This window comes from Xyrauchen texanus, chromosome 37, assembly GCF_025860055.1.
Source record: "Xyrauchen texanus isolate HMW12.3.18 chromosome 37, RBS_HiC_50CHRs, whole genome shotgun sequence".
Classification (NCBI taxonomy): Eukaryota; Metazoa; Chordata; class Actinopteri; order Cypriniformes; family Catostomidae; genus Xyrauchen; species Xyrauchen texanus.
The window spans coordinates 6,849,183-6,869,836 of NC_068312.1; the positions used below are offsets into that span (position 1 = coordinate 6,849,183).

Consider the following 20,654-nt stretch of genomic DNA (forward strand, 5'->3'; position numbering starts at 1 on the left):
CAGTTGCATCAAATTTTGATTTATTTATTTAAGACAATATAATACATTGTGTCTTTGTATGATTATATGTGATTTACAAATTAGTTTTTAATAGACCTGTTAAAAATATATAAATGTCTGCAGCAAAGCTTCAAATTTGTCCTAATTGATCTGGATTTGAACCTGGGTACTGCCAGCATGACTTAACATGGACCAATGTCCTGTCTATTTTTACTCAATCACTTTGTTCATCAAGCCATTGTTCATTATAACGAAATAAAAGTAACTGAAAGTATATTATTGGTGCATATCAATGCCTATGATGCTTTAGTGTTGCAAATAAAAGACTTCCCCTTGCGATGTACTACTCTGACCTGTGTAATCTCCAGTTCCCATTCAAACCAATGTCCCATGTTACCTGTGAAACGGTTAAAATAGCTCTTAAACTGTGTCAAATCAATAAGAACAGACATCGATGAAAAAACTCTGTTTAAAAATGATACCAACATTTTTTATAATGTGCAAAACGTCTTGCTCCTTGACAATTTACATTAAACGAATCTGCTGAAAAGGCAAGTAAAATGATACACGTGAACGCGCACATCCCTAGTAACGCGATCCCCAGTTGTTCCGTAACACCGGTGACACTGAGCTTGTGAAATCACACTTCATTTCTACCGCGACTCTCAGTCATACCGGTCTGTCTATTTGTGTTCAATCCGAGCTAAAGACTCGGACGGTGGTTGTTTCTGGATATTTCACGCTCTAGACCCGTTGAACCGGCGTTAAGTCTTGTGGTGGGGGGTGCATCGGAGAAGCGGGCTGCTGCAGCTGTCGTTGACATTGAGCTAGTGGAAGTCGTGACTTTGATGTTATTAGCGTGTCTTATGGAGTGTACGAGGATCATCATCATTTTATCAGGACTGTTTCATTTGAGTTAAACGCGGGAAATGTTGGCGACCGGTCACTGCAAGAGCAAACGCTGTGGATCGGACACTTGATTTGACCCATCTTTTTTATTTTATATAAATTTGTACCCATACAGTGAGGTGAGCATGTTTATATATATATATATATATATATATATATATATATATATATATATATGCTTTGCTGTTATTATCTTATGCTTTAATGTCAATTTTCCATGTATTAGCCTGCTAAAGCGTGTATGTGTGTTTACAAACCATTATGACAACTTTCAGTTGACCTCAGTGATTGACCTCTCAATCCCCTCATTGCTATCAATTTATATTCAAATTACCTGTAAATTATAAATGGACATTGTGTGAATGTTTGAGCGTTTAAGTGTGACTGCAGTTGTGAGAGTGCTTGCATCATGTTAAAGGAGTGGATATGGGAGTGTTTCCTTTGCTGATAAAGGACAGAGTTGACATACCGATATCTTACCTGTACAAACATTGACTCAAGTTACTATGGTATTTTGGCAGAAACTGTGGTTGCAATGATACAATTTAAGCAATACTTGCATGTTTTAACCATGAATTTGAGGTCCATGTAAGCAAATGGAGTAGTCAAATTTAAGTGAAAGTGTAGTTCATATGCAGTAAAACATAACTGGCAAATAGTCAGACCCAAGACATGTGGCATATTGTAAAGAACATGACTTGCTTGCCATTAAGTTGAAATCATAGATGTGCCCCTGTCCCAGAACCACAGCCATGGAAGAATATTGAAAAAATACAGTGGCTTTGTGTTTAATATCTAGAAGAAATACAACATTGTGATCCACAGAACCTTTTATGTATAGTCATATCCAGCTAACTTCTAAAAAAAACGTCTTACCATGTGACTCGCATATGGTTTTTGACCACTGAAAATGGCAAAAATTTAAAGGGATAATGCACCCAAAAATGTAAATTCTATCATTATTTGCCACCCTCATGATATCCCAGGTGTGTATGACTTTGTTTCTTCACCAGAACACACATCTTGGCTCAGTAGATCCTTAAAATGCAAGTGAATGGCGATTTCTCTTTTGAAGTTCCAAAAATGTCAGCATAAATGTCATCGAGCTTTTAACTTCTTCCAAAGCAACACAATCACTTTTGTTGTGAAAAAGATAAATATATATTTGCTTTTTAACTATAATCCAAGGTAAGCTTCATGAGTGGGCGGAGTCCAAGTGGTCTCTTGTGTGACGTATTCGCGTTGCCATGATACCGCCGCAATTTAAATTTCTCCACTTGGTTGAGACATCCAGGATAAGCACACAAACACACATTTGTGAGTAAAGAAATGGATAAATTCAGATCTAAACCAAAACCAACTAAGCTTCTGTACAGCGTTCCTCTTCAATTGTTAACAGTGCTGTTCTTCCGACTGTGACGCACGTGTGTCAGTTGTCGTGTGTTTCGAATGCCAATGCGATTACACGCGCATACTGCTGCAGAGTAGAAGTATGATTTAGAGTTTAAAAAGTACTTAATTAGTTATCTTTTTTTGCACCAAACTTGATCATATCGCTTTAGAAGACATTCAAATAACTGCTGGAGACATATGGATGATGTTTATGCTGACTGTCAGAGATTTTTGGAGCTTCAAAAGTGAAATCTCCATTCACTTGTAAGGACCTACTGAGCTAAGATATTTTTCTATTTTCTGCGCATACACGCCTTCCAAGGACTTCTGAGAACAGCGCGCGAAATTGCGATGCTTCTGCCCGGATTAGGCAAAACTGTCTGATTCCATTCAGTTTTGCGTATTCCGGGCAGTAGCATCGCAATTTCGTGCTCTGTTCTCAGAAGTCCTTGGAAGGCGTGTATGCGCAAACCTAGTTGTCATGGCAACTGAATTAACAAAACCTCGCCTGGTCAATATTTACATGTCAAGTGCAAGTCAGACAGAAACTAAAAGAAGGAAAGACATTATATTTATTTTTATAAAAATTTAACGAAAGTACATTAAAATTTTGTGCGATCTACCAGCATTGCCTTTGCGATGGACTGGTAGATCGCAATCAACATATTGGGCACCCCTGCTCTAGAGTAATAGGCATTTACATTTTGGAATATCAACACAAACATTTTTGTTTTTCTAATTTTGGATTCATACCATTGGTATACAATGCAGTAAGGGGTGCTGAAGTCATCTGATTTTGGTATAGAACATACCTCTGAGTAGAAAAAAAAAAAACAAGCCATGCTTTCACTTCTCTTAGGTAATTTTTTTTACCTGTAGTTTTGCTCCAAAATCATAAACGAAACTTGTCATTTTGACCCGCCTCTACAAAAGAAAACATTAATCCATGGCATTTAATATTTTGGCTTTCAGAATCATTTATTTTTCTTAAGAAAAAAAGAGTGAGAAAAATAAAAAATTTCAGCAAGTGAAGTTTCTGGAGATCTTAAAATCTTTCTGGCTTTTATATGGAGACAGTCAGAATGCTTCTTTTGAGTCCATTGTTCAGATTCCTGGCATATTGTGGATAGGCCCACTATTGGCCAACCTTTGAGTTCTGGGTACCTTATCATAAGTGCAGACAGCTGAACTCTATTGACGTTGCCTTAGTCTGTGCACTGAAGGTGACTTTACAAAGCACATGAACGCATGAACTGTGGGTCCAGTCTCTTTAATATCAGTTGTTCAGAACTCTGGCATTAGCAGTGCTGCATGTGAAGAGTGTAGGGCTGAGATCACATATTGCTCTGTGTCCAAATCTGGCTTGATTTGAGGAACTAATTTGGGTCTCAGGAATAGTAAACTGTTTGATTTTTAACAAGTGGGCATTCACCTATTGTCAGTTCCAAAATCTATCAAAAATAAGTAAACACTTTTAAATTGTATCTTATATATTGCCATTACATCAGTCATTAGACATCTGCTCTCTAGATGTTCGTATCAGCATCATTCACTAAAAATCCATATTGGCTGGCCAAAAGTTTTGAAGCATGGGTCATTTGCTGCTCATTTATCATCAATATATGATCCTACTTCTACTTTATAGTGACCACGAGGAGGTTATCCAACATGACTCTATCCTCCCTAGAAACCAGGCCAATTTGGTTGCTTACGAGATCTGGCTGGAGTCACTCAGCACGCCCTGGATTCGAACTCGTGATTGCAGGAGTGGTAGTCAGCCTCAATATTTGCTGAGCTACCCAGGCCCCCCATATTGGGAGTTTTTGATTCTCTCCTATTTTGGGTGACGCAGCACTTCCCATCAACACGTGGGACTTAGACAATAGCTCTGAGCAATGCAGTTAGATAACAACAACATTCTGTAGCAGAGCTCAGAGTGGTGTGTGTGTGTGTGTGTGTGTGTGTGTGTGTGTGTGTGTGTGTGTGTGTGTGAGAGAGAGGTTTCAGAGTTTGTCTGTTTGGTATTTTGTATGTTGATTTGCAGCTGTGTCACGTGGGTATATTATCCCTTCGTTTTACCTGTTGAAACACCCAGGTTTTACGACTAGGCAATCCCCAGCTTGTGATGAAATATCTCAGAACAGAAAGACTGATTGTGTTGAGTTATTTTGTTTGAGTTGAATGCAACAGCACTTTACAGAGAAGTTGTCTTTAAATGTTGTTGATGCCTCTAAAGGCTAGTTCACACTGCCACAACAAATGCCAACATTTCAAATATTGAACTTGTTTGCATGGACACCAGAAAGGTGTTTATTAGGAGAAATCTACTAAAACTTGAAATCGAGGTATGTGTTTACATGCAATGTGTTATCATGCTTGAATGCGTGTATTCTTCTCACTTTTGAATTTGAAGTACAGATTACCCATATCTTAATTTTTTTATTACACAATTTGGTGTCACAATAGCATTAGTTAGGTAAAGCTTTATAGGACTGTTTTAATACAGACTTCAGTACTTGTTGCATCTTTAGAAGCATTATTGACTGCCAGTTTTTCCAATATTAAAGTGGTTTATCAAACTTTTGATTTTATTATTATTAATCACCTTCAGTGTATAACTTGTCAACCACCGTTTTTACTACGGACATGCTTGATGCCTCCAATCGTGCATCTTACTTAGGAGACATGTGCCATTACTTTTGTAAGTGATTTCACTTATGATTTCTGCCTACCAGGCGATAAAATGAGTGAAAAAAAAAAATCCCATAGCCTTACATTTAAGGAGGGACTCGATTATTATCTAGAGATCAGAATATCATAGAGACTTGGAGATGGGCTCTCTATAGGTCCAGCAAGCAACCAACTAGTAGTTTCCTACTTTAGTAGCATGCTTTATTTAAATATTTTATTTATTTATTTTTACGTAATGTTTTGTATTATATGCAATTATTTTATAGCAAATGTGTGTATGAACTTATAGCTGGCACAGCTACCTTTTTAGCTTTAAAATCCAGCTATTATTGCAAATTAAAAACACAATAAGTTATTTTAATTAACCTAAATGAAAGAATTGAATACATTATTGTTTCCTTATTGTCAAGCCCTTCACTAATCTATTTTCTCTGTTTTCAGTGAAATGTCTCTGGTTTTCCTGCGACCCAACACTAGCGTGATCGGAAAGGACAAGCGACTCATGGCCGAGGTGAACGCCTCTCCACTCAAACACTTTGTCACCGCCAAGAAGAAGATCAACGGCATCTTTGAACAGCTGGGCGCATACATCAAAGAAAGCTCAGCCTTTCTGGAAGGTGTCTGCTCCCATTTATTTTTCACTGATTGTTGCTTTGTCTCTTTGACTTAAGATCTTAAAGCACACTGTCTAGCTGATTAGGGAATCCTGGTTTCAGAGACAGGTTACGTAACATGTTGGAGAGCTGAAGGCTCGGGAAAACTTTGTCTTTGTCAGCGTTGTATACACAAGGCGCTATTCTCTGAACCCCACTGGTTTTCTTCAGACAACACACAGCCCTTATGTCTGATAAGCTTTTTTCATGAAGGATTTTGGTATTATAGTCCAATTGAGGCCAAACATGTTTTTGCCAAAATTGCAGAAGCTTGCTTATTAGCTCAAGCTGATCTGCATTCAGATCTGGGTCTCTTTATACTTTATACAAGGGCTGTCAATAGGTGTACATTTTAATAAAAAATAATTACATGATATGCTGATTAATTAAATTCATCACATATATTTGCTGAGAAAAGCCTCCAAATTAAGATAGTTCGAAGACATTACATCATTGTGTCAGTAAATCATTTAATAGACATTACAAAAAGTGGCTTTAGATGTCAATATATTTTTTGTTTGATTTCCATTATTCTATTTTCTATGATAGAAACCTATAGCAATGAAGAATTGGATCCTGTTACCACGGAGGAGCAGGTGGTGGAGGTACGGGGTTACCTGTCCAAAGTGGCAGGCATCGGTGAGGTCCTATCACGCAGACACATGAAGGTGGTCTTCTTTGGCAGGTAAAGTGTATATTGCCGCTTGCAGCATGGATGCTAAGTTTGTGCCATTTTCAGAGTATCACTCAGTCGTACCTCCTGCGTTTACAGGACAAGTAATGGGAAGAGCTCCGTCATTAATGCCATGCTCTGGGACAAAGTCCTGCCATCTGGAATCGGACACACCACTAACTGCTTCCTGCGGGTGGAAGGTACAGATGGCAACGAGGCTTTTCTGCTCACCGAAGGATCGGACGAAAGAAAGAGTGTTAAAGTAAAAGATCTCTACCTTCCTATTTGTCATACAGGCAGTACAAATCTGATTTTTGGGGGGTATCTGACTTGCATACATTTAGTTGTTTGTTGTCTAAACAGCAAAAACCACTTAACAACCACTTATTACAAATCCAAGCCAGTGGAACAAATGTGGTTTAAAATCAGATTTTTTTCAAGTATCTCAGTCTGAATGGTCAGATCTGATTTCAAGTAAAAAAAATTAAACATATAATTTTTTTATTTTTTGTCGTTTGGAATGCAACATCATACAAATTGTGCTATTACTGTATATCCAGTTTATTCTTCCCTCATACAGCAAACAATGTAACATTCACTATGTCGGGTTTTCAGCCTAAAGAAGTTGTTGCAGAAATCCCTCTTGGTGTTGTGCTGATACTGAAGTAATTTCTATGGTACTCTTGTTTGACTCATTGGGTGTGTCCGACATGTTTAGTCAGATCAGTCCCACGTTTTAGGAATGAAAAAAGCTCCCTTGCATAACAGCGCATCTCTCACTAGCAGCAATTAATACGCTTTTCTCACTGCAGGTATAAATGAGGCTGTGAAAGCTCTTCAGTGTGACATCTGACATAGAGCTAATCATGCGTGTTCTTTAAGACCTCAGAAATCACAACCAAAACTGTGGCCGTGTTTTAATTAATCAAATATCAGCCAGATCTGCAGGTATATATATATATATATATATATATATATATATATATATATATGGGTTTCCTCGGGTCTTAAAAGTCTTAATTAGCCCTTCCACGAAAATAAGGCGGTATTCAATCGAATGTTCCGTCTGGACATTCTACCATACAGGCCTGATTGGTGGAGTGCTGCAGAGATGGTTGTTCTTCTGGAAGGTTCCCCTCTCTCCACAGAGAAATGCTGGAGCTCTGTCAGAGTGACCATCGGGTTCTTGGTCACCTCCCTGAATAAGGCCCTTCTCCCCGATCGCTCAGTTTGGCCAGGCGGCCAGCTCTAGGAAAAGTCCTGGTGGTTCCAAACTTCCATTTATGGATGATGGAGGCCACTGTGCTCATTGGAACCTTTAATGCTGCAGAAATGTTTCTGTACCCTTCCCCAGATCTGTGCCTCGATAGAATCCTGTCTCTGAGGTCTATAGACAATTCTTTGGACTTCATGGCTTGGTTTGTGATCTGACATGCACTGTTAACTGTGGGACCTTATATAGACAGGTGTGTGCCTTTCCAAATCATGTCCAATCAACTGAATTTACCACAGGTGGACTCCAATCAAGTTGTAGAAACATCTCAAGGATGATCAGTGGAAACAGGATGCACCTGAGCTCAATTTTGAGTGTCATGTCAAAGGCTGTGAATACTTATGTACATGTTTATTTTTAATACATTTGTAAAGATTTCAAACAGACTTCTTTCATGTTGTCATTATGGGGTATTGTTTGTAGAATGTTGAGGAAAATAATGAATTTAATCAATTTTGGAATAAGGCTGTAACACAACAAAATGTAGAAAAAGTGAAGCTCTGTGAATACGGATGCACTGTATACGTGAGGATGTGGTATGTCAAATAGCTCCTATGGGGCACTACTAAATAAAAACAAAACACAATTTTTATGATCCCTCATTTAAGTTCTTTCTCCAGCACTTCTTGCTGTTGTGTGTTTGAGTATATTTTCCCTACTAAACACATTGCAATGGTCCCACCCTGTAACAGTGTTTACAATTCAAACGGAGTTGAATAAAATGTCATAATCTAATGTTAAATCGGTAAATGCCTTATTATTATTATTAGTGCATTTTATTTGTATAGCGCCTTTCATACATAAAATGTGCTAATGCGTTAACATTGACAGCACTAATAATATATATATATATATATATATATATATATATATATATATATATATATATATATATATATATTTCAGTAAACGTTATGCGACAACACTGTTTATGTATGACCACCTATAAGTTGATTAAAAAAACATTTATTGACATAACTTCCGATATAGCGAAGAGGCCAATTAATCTGACCATTTTTAGGTTGTCAGCATCAGCCAGTAAGTTAGTTTTACTCTGACTAAAATGGTCAACAAAAATACAATTTTAGGTAATTATAATGTGCAAAATGACAAACACATGCCTTACTGTAACAGACCAAACTTCAATCAAACATTTGAATTAATGTTCCAGGTTCAATGCAAGTTAAGCTCTATCGATAGCGTTTGTGGCATAACATTGATGACCACAAAAATGTAATTTGACTCGTCCCTCCTTTTCTTTCAAATAAATAAATAGAAAATCTAGTTTCCAGTGAGTAATTACAATGGAAGTGAATGGGGCCAATTTTTTAATCTTTTTTTTAAGCTATTGGATCGTTATTTTTGGTTTAATTTCTCTGTGGCTGGTGCTGGAGGTTCAACAGGCTAATCGGAGTCAATTGGAGATGTACCTGTGGATGCATTTTAAGGCTTACCTTCAAACCCAGTGCCTCTTTGCCTGACATTATTGGACAATCAAAAGAAATCGGGTAAGACCTCTGAAAAATTTGTGCACCTCCACAAGTCTGGTTCATCCTTGGGAGCAATTTCTAAACGCCTGAAGGTACCATGTTCATCTTTACAAACAATAGTACGCAAGTATAAATGCCATGGGACCACGCGGCTATCATATCGCTTAGGAAGGAGATGCATTCTGTCTCCTTGAGGTGAACGTAGTGCAAAATGTGCAAATCAATCCCAGAACAACAGAGAAGGACCTTGTGAAGATGCTGGAGGAAGCAGTTAATCTATATCCACAGTAAAAACGAGTCCTATATCGACATAACCTGAAAGGCTGCTCTGTAAGGAAGAAGCCACTGCTCCAAAACTGCCATAAAAAGCCAGACTACAGTTTGCAAGTGTACATGGGGACAAAGATCTTACTTTTTGGAGAAATGTCCTTGGTCTGATGAAACAAAAATTGGACTGTTTGGCCATAATGACCATAAGGAAAAAGGGTGAGGCTTGCAAGCCAAAGAACACCATCCCAACTGTGAAGTGTGGGTGTGGCAGCATCATATTGTGGGGGTGCTTTGCTGCACTTCAACATAATTTTCCATCCTCATGATGCCATCTATTTTGTGAAGCAACATCTCAAGACATCGACCAGGAAGTTAAAGCTTGGTCACAAATGGGTCTTCCAAATGACCCCAAGCATACCTCAAGTTGTGGCAACAAAGTCCAGGTATTGGAGTGCCCGTCACAAAGCCCTGACCTCAATCTGATAGACAATTTGTGGGCAGAACTGAGAATGTATGTGCGAGCAAGGAGGACTTCAAACCTGAATCCGTTACACCAGTTCTGTCTGGAGGAATGGGCCAAAATTCCAGCAACTTATTGTGAGAAGCTTGTGGAAAGTTACTCAAAGCATTTGACCCAAGTTAAACCATTTAAAAGCAATGATCCCGAATACTAAGTGCAAGTAAACTTAAATAAACTTAAAAAAATAATTCTTTCTTATATTATTTTGACATTTCACATTCTTAAAATAAAGTAGTGATCCTAACTGACCTAACACTGTACATTTTTTCTACGATTAAATGTCAGGAATTATAAAAAACTGAGTTTAAATGTATTTGGCTAAGGTGTATGGAAACTTCTGACTTCAACTGTATATATTTGAACATATTGGGATATTTTGCCATAAATGCAAAATATGTTGCTTCTATACATTATAATCAATTACCTAAAATCAATAGATTAGTATATTCCCATAGTTTTTTATTCGATTACTTAAATCGCAATGCTTAATGGGATTGTAGTCCATGCCTTCATGTAACACGCTAAGTACACAACCTTGTACCTTTGGCTTTGTCCAATTTTCAAATACTTTTTTGCCTCAAAACAAACTTTGTGATGGTTGTGATTCACCTCAGAGCTGGCTGACAACTCTTTTATTAAGGATTTTATTTAAGTCTATGGAGTAAATGAATGGGGAAAATACTTCTGGAACCCAGATGGCTGAAAAAGTGGGCTGTCACTTTTGAGCTCTAGAGAAGAGGTTTGTTTCTAAGTGAATTTATAAGTTAATTATTAGCCACAATAAATCAGTCAATAGTTTTTGCTTTTGATCAGCCATTCTCTTGCTTCAGAAGACCAAGTGCTAGTAAATTACATTGAGTGAATGCACGTGCACAGAAACAGTTTTATAGTTTTCTCTTTTATGATTTTTTTACTATAAAGTTTCCCAGACTTTTCTCCTTTCTGACAAAAGCTTCCTTATTTTACAGTTATGTAAAAACAAAGGTTAAGAGCATTGTAAAATATATACTTCTGAAATATAAATTTGATATTCATGTAATATAATACAATTTGTTCAACTGAGGGCAAATGGATATATAAAGACAATGCCATTCTAAAATTACCTTTAAAAATATGAGACTGGATTGTTATTTCTATGCCTTTTTCTCTCTCCCTTTCTTGCACTGCACTCTTTTCCCACCTTAGTTATCGGTATAAGTAAATGAGACTAGTCAAATTTGTTTTGGTGGTAATCAACATTATGCCACAAATGCTTAACTTGTATTGAACCCAGAACATTCCTTTAAGAAATAAAGATTATAATTTATTTTTTCATTTAAACCTGTATCAAACATAAAGATACAACTATCCTTCACTGCCAAAAAAAAAAAAAAACATTCTTAACTAGTATTATTTTCTTATTTTCCAATAAAAATATCGAAACATTCTTGAAACAAGATAAATTTACTTGACAAGCAAAATGACACAGTTTTTCAGAATTTAGTGGTTTAAAATGATTTCCAATGTGGTAAGAAAAATAAACTTGTTTCATAGGGTAAACAAGTTTATATAGATATAGTGATTAATCTCATGTTTAAATATGATGAATTTGAATGCGGTTTGAACCTGTTTGTAAAGCGGTTCATTTTGCCAGTGTTCAGCTCTTTCTGTTCACAAGGTAATCACCGAAATGCGACATTATTGGATTAGATAAATACGGTAGTTATAGGTGTTTCTTCTTAAAATGTGTTTCTCTAGATGTTTCTGCTTCTGTTTTGTGGAGTTCATTGCAGAATAATTTTTTTCTCGTCATATTGTTGCCAGCAGTATGTTGTGGTTAAAATTATTGTCATGATGTGTCTTTCATCTTGTGTTCTTATTGTTATCTGCATCAACAAAACATTTTCAGCAGTAATTTCGTTGAGATTTTCACTGGATTCAATGATATAAAAATTCTTGTATAGATAAGCAGTGAATTATTTTCATTTTATGAAAAAAAAAAAAAAGAATTATTTTAAGTAACATTAGTAAAGGGTGTTTAAAAAAACTTCCATAAATTGCTCATTTTTATGCATGAATGAACAACTCAATTGTGCATGTATTGCATATAGCAACTCATTCAGACATGCACTCTTAAAGGGATAGCACTAGATTATGGCAAAGATTTAGCTCCTCTTTAATATAGAGAAACACAACGCAACAATGAAATAAACGATATCAACCAATTATGTTAATTTAAAACCCATATAGTCACCAATCCAACATGATTTTTTTTAGTATTTTTGTTTTGTCATCTAATGCAATCAAATGCTTAGAACAATGTTTGATGAAAGCAATTAGATTAAAAGCTTTATCCTGTCTGTTTGTCCATGCTGCTGTAAAGACGCTAAAGGAATGTCTGTGGATCTGGACTGACTGTACATGTCTCTGCTCTGTAATTAAACCCACATGAGGCAGGGACTCTCACCAGCTGTCACCATGTTGCATGTTCTGTCATTCAAGACCTGTCTCGTGACCTTTTCTCTGCTGTGATATATTACAGGGCTGAGGGCACATGTACACCACAGTCTCAAGAGCACATTTTCTGCTGTAGAGGAATGCTGGAAATTATGCTTGGGAATTATCCCATATGCTGAAATGCTTGAAATTTTTATTTACATCAATCTACACTCCATACCCCATAATGACAAAGCAGATTTTTGACAACTTTGCAAATTTATTAAAAAGAAAAAACTGAAATCTCACATTGACAAATATTCAGATCCTTTGCTATGGCAATTGAAATTTAGCTCAGGTGCATCCCATTTCTCTGGACCATCTTTGAGATGTTTCTACACTTTGATTGAATTTGCCACAGGTGGACTCCAATTGATTGGACATGATTTAGAAAGGCATGCACCTGTCTATATTAGATCTCACAGCTGAAAATGCATATCAGTGCAAAAACCAAGCCATGAGGTCAAAGGAACTGCCTGCAGAGCTCAGAGACAGGATTGTGTAAAGGCACAGATCTGAGGAAAACTAAATAAAAAAAGATTTTTGGCTGCATTGAAGGTTCCCAAGAGCACAGTGGCCTCCATTATTCTTTAATGGAAGAAGTTTGGAACAACCAGGACTCTTCCTAGAGCTAGCCACGCAGCCAAACTGAGCAATAAGAGGAGAAGGGCCTTGACAAGAGAGGTGACCAAGAACCCGATGGTCACTCTGGTTGAGCTTGTTTTTTCTACTAAGATGTAAATCATGATTATCTCTCTCTTTGATTGATCTCTGTTGTCTCTCAATATTTGATCAAATAGTCGTAAAGCAACATGTAAATGGTCATGTTGTAATGTCTCGGATATGTCTTCAGTCCTAATTGGCTTATGATGACTATCATTTACTTAAAACACTGGTCACCATCTAAATATAGCCCACAGACAATGAGCCGAGCAGTTGGCTGATAGACGTTCTTTAGCATGTGGGACACAGCAGCTCTTAATTCTTTTTCCAGCATCTCACTTTCTCTGTCTGAAAGAGGTCATTTCTATCCTGCCTGGCTGCATGTGCACGCTCTAATGACATAAACAAATGCTCTCCATCCAAAGAGTCATGTTTCCCTCTGTCTCATCTTAGGTTTACTGTGGATCCTTTGCAGTCTGGTGTGTTTTTTGCATGCAGGCAAAACCTGTAACTACATACTCACCGAGCACTTTAGGAACACTATGGTCCTAATAAAGTGTCCAACATGTTCTTCAGCTGTTGTAGCCCATCTGCCTCAAGGTTCGATGTGTTGTGCATTCTGAGATGCTATTCTTCTCACCACAATTGTACAGAGTGGTTATCTGAGTAACAGTAGCCTTTCTGTCAGCTTGAACCAGTCTGACCATTCTCTGTTGACCTCTCTTATCAACAAGGCCATTCTACCTGCAGAACTGCTGCTCACTGGATGCTTTTTGTTTTAGGCACCGTTCTGTGTAAATTCTAGAGACTGTTGTGCATGAATATCCCAGAAGGTCAACGGTTACAGAAATACACAAACCAGCCCCCCTGGCACCATCAATCATGCCACAGATGAAATAACTGAGATCAAATAAATTAAATTACAAACTGTAATCAATTGTCAGCCCTAGTATTGTAAGCCATAGTATTTATTGGTGGTGCACTTAAGATGTTTTTATTTTCTCTTGTGAACTGCAATAAGCTTAGACTCCATGTTGTAGAGAAAACACATTGACACGAAGCTGATGTCACTTCCACTGATTGTTACAACAAAATTCACTGACCCATAAAATGTACCCATACCATACATAAAATAACATACCCACTAACATGAAAAGAATGAATGGCAGTACACATTTACAATGCAGTGAAGTAACTATTGATTTTACATGGGTTTCGACCTCCTTGAAAAGTAAAGCAGCAGTGGTAATTGATGTTTTATTATTATTATTATTATTATTTCCATCTTAAGCAATATTACATTGCCATATTATAAGCTTTTATAGCATTCTCATATTTTTCTATGTAGTCCACACTGTTTGTCTGATCAGCAAATTCTAAATAATTTTTTAATCTCAAATTTGTCTCCGTGATGATGATAGATAGTGGGTTGTTTGTGGATTTGTTTATGTAACATTATTATTACAATCAGATTAAAATGACGTGGTAATGATAAACTGCATCAAAAAAGGTTATTTGTGTGTGTTGGCAGACAGTGAATCAGTTGGCTCATGCCTTACATCAAGATGAGGATCTGGACGCAGGCAGTCTGGTGTGTGTCATGTGGCCAAAAGCAAAGTGTGCATTGCTGAGAGATGATCTCGTGCTTGTGGACAGGTACACACACACACACACACACACACACACACACACACACACACACACCCACATCTTATCTGGCTTTGAGGCCTAAAACATATTGACAACAGCGTTGGCTTCGCTTCAAGCACTTTGCCTTTCTTGGTATCAGACTTCTACATATTTAACTGCAAAACTTTTTTGTATGTATATTTTTATTTTCTGTATTTATACATTTTTAATTGAGCTATTTATATTATATATCTGTATTTATACACTGCATACTTAAAGCATTACTAATGGATGAATAGAATCACAACAAGTCAGACTAAAAATTCTTTAAAACCTTAATTTTAAGCCCTGGCATCGACGTAACAACAGAGTTGGACAGCTGGATCGACAAATTCTGCCTTGATGCCGACGTCTTTGTGCTTGTGGCCAACTCTGAGTCCACTTTAATGCAAACAGTGAGTTTTAAATCCTATTTATCCAATTTAAATGGAAATATTCCTGAATAATGGACACGTAGATCAACTGCACATAATGTCTTGTGTAATCAAAACTTGTGAAGCAAATTAATTTAATGATTTTTATTGATAAGGGCTGACATTGTTATTATGTACCCTCATGACTGAAATATAATTCTCCACCTCTCCTCTGCCCTCATAAAGGAAAAATCATTCTTCCACAAAGTGAATGAGCGCCTCTCCAGCCCCAATATCTTCATCCTGAACAATCGCTGGGATGCCTCGGCCAATGAGCCTGAGTACATGGAAGAGGTGCAACTCACTTCATGACACAATCCTCTACACGCATCCTCTTTGATTCATGATGATCGATCACTCTGTAATTTCGTCATTTACCACAGAAAATAGTTTGGACTCATCCCTGAGTTGGCAAAAAAAGAGGAACAATGGTGTTATCATTAATGCCTTTAAGGGAGTATTAAAATAACACTATTTCAGAAGTATAGCCAGAAGATTTAAATATTGTACTTGTTAACTTGAGATTAATGTGATAAAACTCACTTACTAACCTTGTCTGTGCAAAGTTCTGTCTGATCTTTCAACTCCTGTCAGGACTATGCAAAGCCGCTAAAACCATCACTTTTGCATAATACATGCAAGGATACAAGAAAGGGCCTGTTCACGTAAAAAACAATAAAAAAAAATCACTCACTGGAAAAGCATAACCAGATGTTCAGTTGCCTAGAACAGCTTTATAAAGCTGCTTTGGAAAAACATATATTGAGAAAAGCACTGTGAAAATGAAATTAAGTTGAAGTGAAAGGTGATTTAGACATCTTGGCTAAAATTTTATCACATTAACATATTCCGGAAACAATAATAAAGACTTTCATTAAATTCAGAGGACTGAGGTTGGCCACACATCAAGCAGGTTTCTCTGGGTTTCTCCACGTCTTAGTTTGTGTGTGTTTTGGGCTTGTCAGGTGAGACGGCAGCACATGGACCGCTGCACTAGTTTCTTAGCAGATGAGCTGCGGGTGGTAGACCGTGCTCAGGCCAGTGACCGGATCTTCTTCATCTCAGCTAAAGAAGTTCTTCAAGCACGTGTCCAAAAAGCCCAGGGCATGCCTGAATCAGGTAGATACAGTACATTTCAACTTCATCAGTATGTCAAATATTCTGTCTCATGGTCATGAATATTTTATTTTTTGTTGTTGTGTTTTATTCTACCAAAAGTCCACTTGTTAGTCAAAGTTTCTTGCAGCTAAAACAGTCCATTTATTTATTTTACATGACAATTTTCTACCCTCTCTCTGATCCGAATTAAGCTGGCTTTTTACTATTGTCAGTAACATGATTTCTGAACGAGATGTTTTTGAAGCCTTTTTTATTAATGATTTGATTAGACTAGACAGGGAGCTTTGCATTTTGAACTCCGCATACTGTAGTGCATCATATTTGATTTGAAAAGAGTAGGAGAAATCCTATTTGTCATGATATGAAGATCTCTATAAAGAAATCTTTTTTGGAATTTCAGGTGGTGCTTTGGCTGAAGGTTTTCAAGCGAGAATGTTTGAGTTTCAGAACTTTGAAAGACGCTTTGAGGTTAGTGTACAGTTGGGTTTCAGTGTTTTGACTGTTTAGATATGTAAGGGTGCTTGTCTGACTGTCGTAAATGTGGATGCTTACAGGAATGCATCTCGCAGTCAGCGGTAAAGACAAAGTTCGAGCAGCACACGGTGAGAGCCAAGCAGATTTCTGAAGCTCTGCGTCTTATAATGGACTCTGTGCATATTGCAGCTCAAGAACAGAGGTGAGCGCAAAGATGCCTGCTTTTCTTAGCAGTAATCCGTCACACTAAATACAGATCCACTGCTCACATTGAAATTAGCTTAGTGTCTGACTCTGCTGGTACAGTCTGAGGAGGTGATATAAACACTAAAATTTAAACTGTTTTGAGCTTTACTGAATTAGTTTACATAAGAAATGAAAATAGTCATAATTTATTCACACTTATGCCATTTCAACTACATATTTCTTTCTTCCATGGAACACAAAAGAGGATAAAAGGTCTGAGCTGGTCCTTGTATAACGCAAGCATGTCAGGGCTCCAGAATAATTTTAAATCCTGTCCCAATTGGTGTCAGTCGGGAACACTTTCTACACCTTTTATCAGTGATCAGTGAGGCTTAATCCAGTTTTAACCCTTTTTACAGGGGATACATATATCACAAAAAAAAAAAACACACTTAAGAAAACAAGAAACTGGGGTATAGCAAGGCAATAAAGTACATTTTCAAACAAAATACAGTAAACAGAGATAGTCTACTAAAATAAAAACGTTTAGAAAACATCTAAAGCAATCGAAACTAGAAGCGTGAACAAATTTTGATGTTGGCTTGAGAAAGCCCGAACCTTGAACCGGGACTGGAACTCGATCACAGCAAAAATATGAAATATATGCAATTACTTGAAAATTATGTATTTATACCACGTACAGCATTCACTAAGATTTTCACTTTGTCATAAGACTTTATTGTATGTGTTGTAAAAATAAGTGAATGTTAAAGGGATATTTGATCATTTCTTCACCCTCATGCCATCCCAGATGTGTATGAATTTCTTCTGCTGAACTTGAATGAAGATGTTTAGAAGAATAGCTCAGCTCTGTTGGTCCATTCAATGCAAGTAAATGAGAAGTGGTGAGAAACAGATCAATAATAAAGTCATTTTTTACTATAAATCTTGACTTTCATAAGCGCTCTTCTCTCTTAAGAGGAGTTCTTCTGTTTAGGTGATTTTACATAAGCATATCGCCCCCTACTAGGCAGGGAGGACAATTTATAGTAATAAAAATAAATAAATATTGATCTGTTTCTCACCCACACCCATCATTTCACTTCTGAAGACATGGAGTAAACCACTGGAGTTGTATGGATTACTTTTATGCTGCATTTATGTGATTTTTGTACCTTCTGAGTTCTGATCACCATTCACATGCTTTGAAAGGACCAACAGGGCTGAGATATTCTTCTTAAAATCTTAATTTGTTTTCAGCAGAAGAAAAAGTCATACACATCTGGGATGGAATGAGGGTGAGTAAATGATGAGAGAAATGTAATTTTGGGTAATCTAAGTTTATTTGAAAGACTATCTAGGCACAGAATAACACTGTAGAACTGTTTATATCTCTTTCAAGATGTACAGGCTCACACTTTAAATGGTCAGTGCTTTGTATTTTAGATCATTAAAATAGCAACAGATCCAGTGAAATAATGAAGGTTGAGTGACTGTTTTTACATTTTTACATGCCATTCAAAATAACACATTTGTACTTTTCATTTACTTGGAATGTCAATGTTCAGGACAAAGGCAAAATGGTTACTGTCTTTTTAAAAGTGTTTTATCGCATGATACAACATTGAAGGCACTCTGTTAGTTGAGTTTTATCATTTGAGAGCTGTAAAGTCTCATGATTTTCTTACCGTGTCGTGCTGTTGCATTTGTATTCACTTTAAGTATTCTGTTATTTTATGTAAAAAAATAATTTTGCTATGCTCATTCTGCACTGCTAGTGAAGAGGAATTCTGAGATTAATTGATTGAATTTGTGAGACTGCAGTCAGTATTAATCTTGTAATGATCTTGGACCTGAAGCACGTTCATCCATTCAGCTATTAGTATCCAATCTGTTCTCGATGGATCTTCGGTGATGCTTCCCGCGCTGCCAAGTGAAGCGGCGCAACATCAGCAACAACAGTTTCGTCTCTCACAGATAACTCTCTCATTTGTTTGGGTGTGAGAAGATAAAATACAGACATGTATTTTGTGGTACAATGGTGTAAAATCGCTTGAATGTTCAAACTGGTAAGCTTTAAAACACATTCAATTGACAGACCTTCGTGAAGGTGCAAGCGAAAGTGATCTCTGTGAGTGGTGGTGGCGTAGTGGGCTAAAGCACATAACTAGAAATCAGAAGGTTGCTGGTTTGATCCCCACGGCCACCACCATTGTGTCATTGAGCAAGGCACTTAACTTCAGGTTGCTCCGGGGGGATTGTCCCTGTAATAAGTGCACTGTAAGTCGCTTTGGATAAAAGCGTCTGCCAAATGCATAAATGTAAATCTCTGCTCACGCGTTGTCAGAGAACCGATGCAGTTCGGCATTCTGTGTCACACAAAAACTCGCTCTCAGAGCATGCATGTATTTGTCATTTTCAACCGATGGAAAATGAAAGTCCTGGACAATCCTAGAAATGCCTTCAGCTTTGGATATCAAGACACAACCATAGATAGTTAGATTTATTTATAGCCAGCAGTTGAAGACATTCTTTAATTTTTGTGTCCGTTGCGAAAAATTATGTAAAATTCTATCCGTGGGTAATTTCCTTATTAAAATGCCCAAATATCTAACAGAACTTTTGACCTCAATACCTTCAATATGACCTTTATCAAGACTTTGAACAGGTATAATTTCACTTATTTCGATTGACAAAGACGAGAAGCATTAGAAAATTAATTTAAAGCATCCAAAATAACAGGGACCTATTTCTCGTTTTTTATAAAACAGACTCTGTTGGTCCATTCAATGCAAGTAAATGAGAAGTGGTGAGTTGACTAATTAGAAAAGTGTGTTCCGCTACTAAAATATCCTGAACGTCTACCCGAGGAATAAAAATATTGAGAAACAAAAACGGCAAAAAAGCGGGAGAAATACCATTCACCAAAGATACATTGCTGTTAATATTTTTGTAAAAAGTTTGAACTATTTTATCAAAGGGAGAGACAAAACCAAATCTATGCAAAGATTCAAACATAAACTCATGCTCGACCGTGTCAAAGGCCTTATAGAAGTATAAAAATTAAATAATTGCATTATTGTTGATCAATTCCTTATAATCTAAAATATCTAAAACAAGCCGAATATTATTTGCTATATGCCTACCTTTCATAAAGCCAGATTAGTTAACAGAGGCAATTTCTTCAAAGCATGGTTTCAATCTATTTGAATAAAGGGAAGCTAACAATTTATAATCGGAATTAAGCAAATTAATTGGGTGCCAACTATCTAAATACAAGGAATCTTTGTTAGGTTTTGGGATTAAAGTGATCAAACCCTGCTTCATGGACTCAGTCAATTCACCTTTCTGTACACAGTCTTTAAACATTTCCTAAACAATCTTTGTCTTGCCAAAAGGTTTTATAGAATTCAAAAGGCAGTCCATCTGGGCATGGGCTTTTATTGAGGGGAGCTTTCTGAATAATCTCATCCAACTCTTCCAAAGTCAAATCCATCTCAAAAGACAACTGATTTCCATCACTTATAATAGGTGTAAATGCCTGAACCCTCTCAAAAAAGCTTTGAGAGAACTGGTTTAAATGAAGAAGTATAGAGCTGTGAATAAAAATTGGAAACAAAATTAGAAACTCTGGCTTCATCTGTGACCAACTTGCCCTCAATGTATAGAAAAAATATTATTTTAGCTTGCCCTCTTTTATTTTCAAAATTAAAAAATTCTATCCACTTCACTCTGGATCTAATAAAAGCACCTTTCGCCTTTTG

At 36.9% G+C, this 20,654-nt stretch overlaps 1 protein-coding gene across 1 annotated transcript in view; it reads left to right on the forward strand.

The window, feature by feature from the left end:
• The first annotated feature begins 608 nt into the window (after positions 1–608).
• The window catches only part of LOC127630723 (mitofusin-2-like), a 38,363-nt gene continuing 18,317 nt past the window's right edge, over positions 609–20,654 (forward strand). The window contains exons 1-10 of the mRNA XM_052108457.1: positions 609–1,028; positions 5,434–5,609; positions 6,195–6,330; positions 6,418–6,580; positions 14,541–14,665; positions 14,985–15,093; positions 15,298–15,405; positions 16,077–16,230; positions 16,631–16,698; positions 16,785–16,906. Of these exons, the coding sequence (XP_051964417.1) occupies positions 5,438–5,609; positions 6,195–6,330; positions 6,418–6,580; positions 14,541–14,665; positions 14,985–15,093; positions 15,298–15,405; positions 16,077–16,230; positions 16,631–16,698; positions 16,785–16,906 (1,157 nt within the window). The 5' untranslated portion in view covers positions 609–1,028; positions 5,434–5,437. The remainder of the gene's footprint in view (positions 1,029–5,433; positions 5,610–6,194; positions 6,331–6,417; positions 6,581–14,540; positions 14,666–14,984; positions 15,094–15,297; positions 15,406–16,076; positions 16,231–16,630; positions 16,699–16,784; positions 16,907–20,654) is intronic.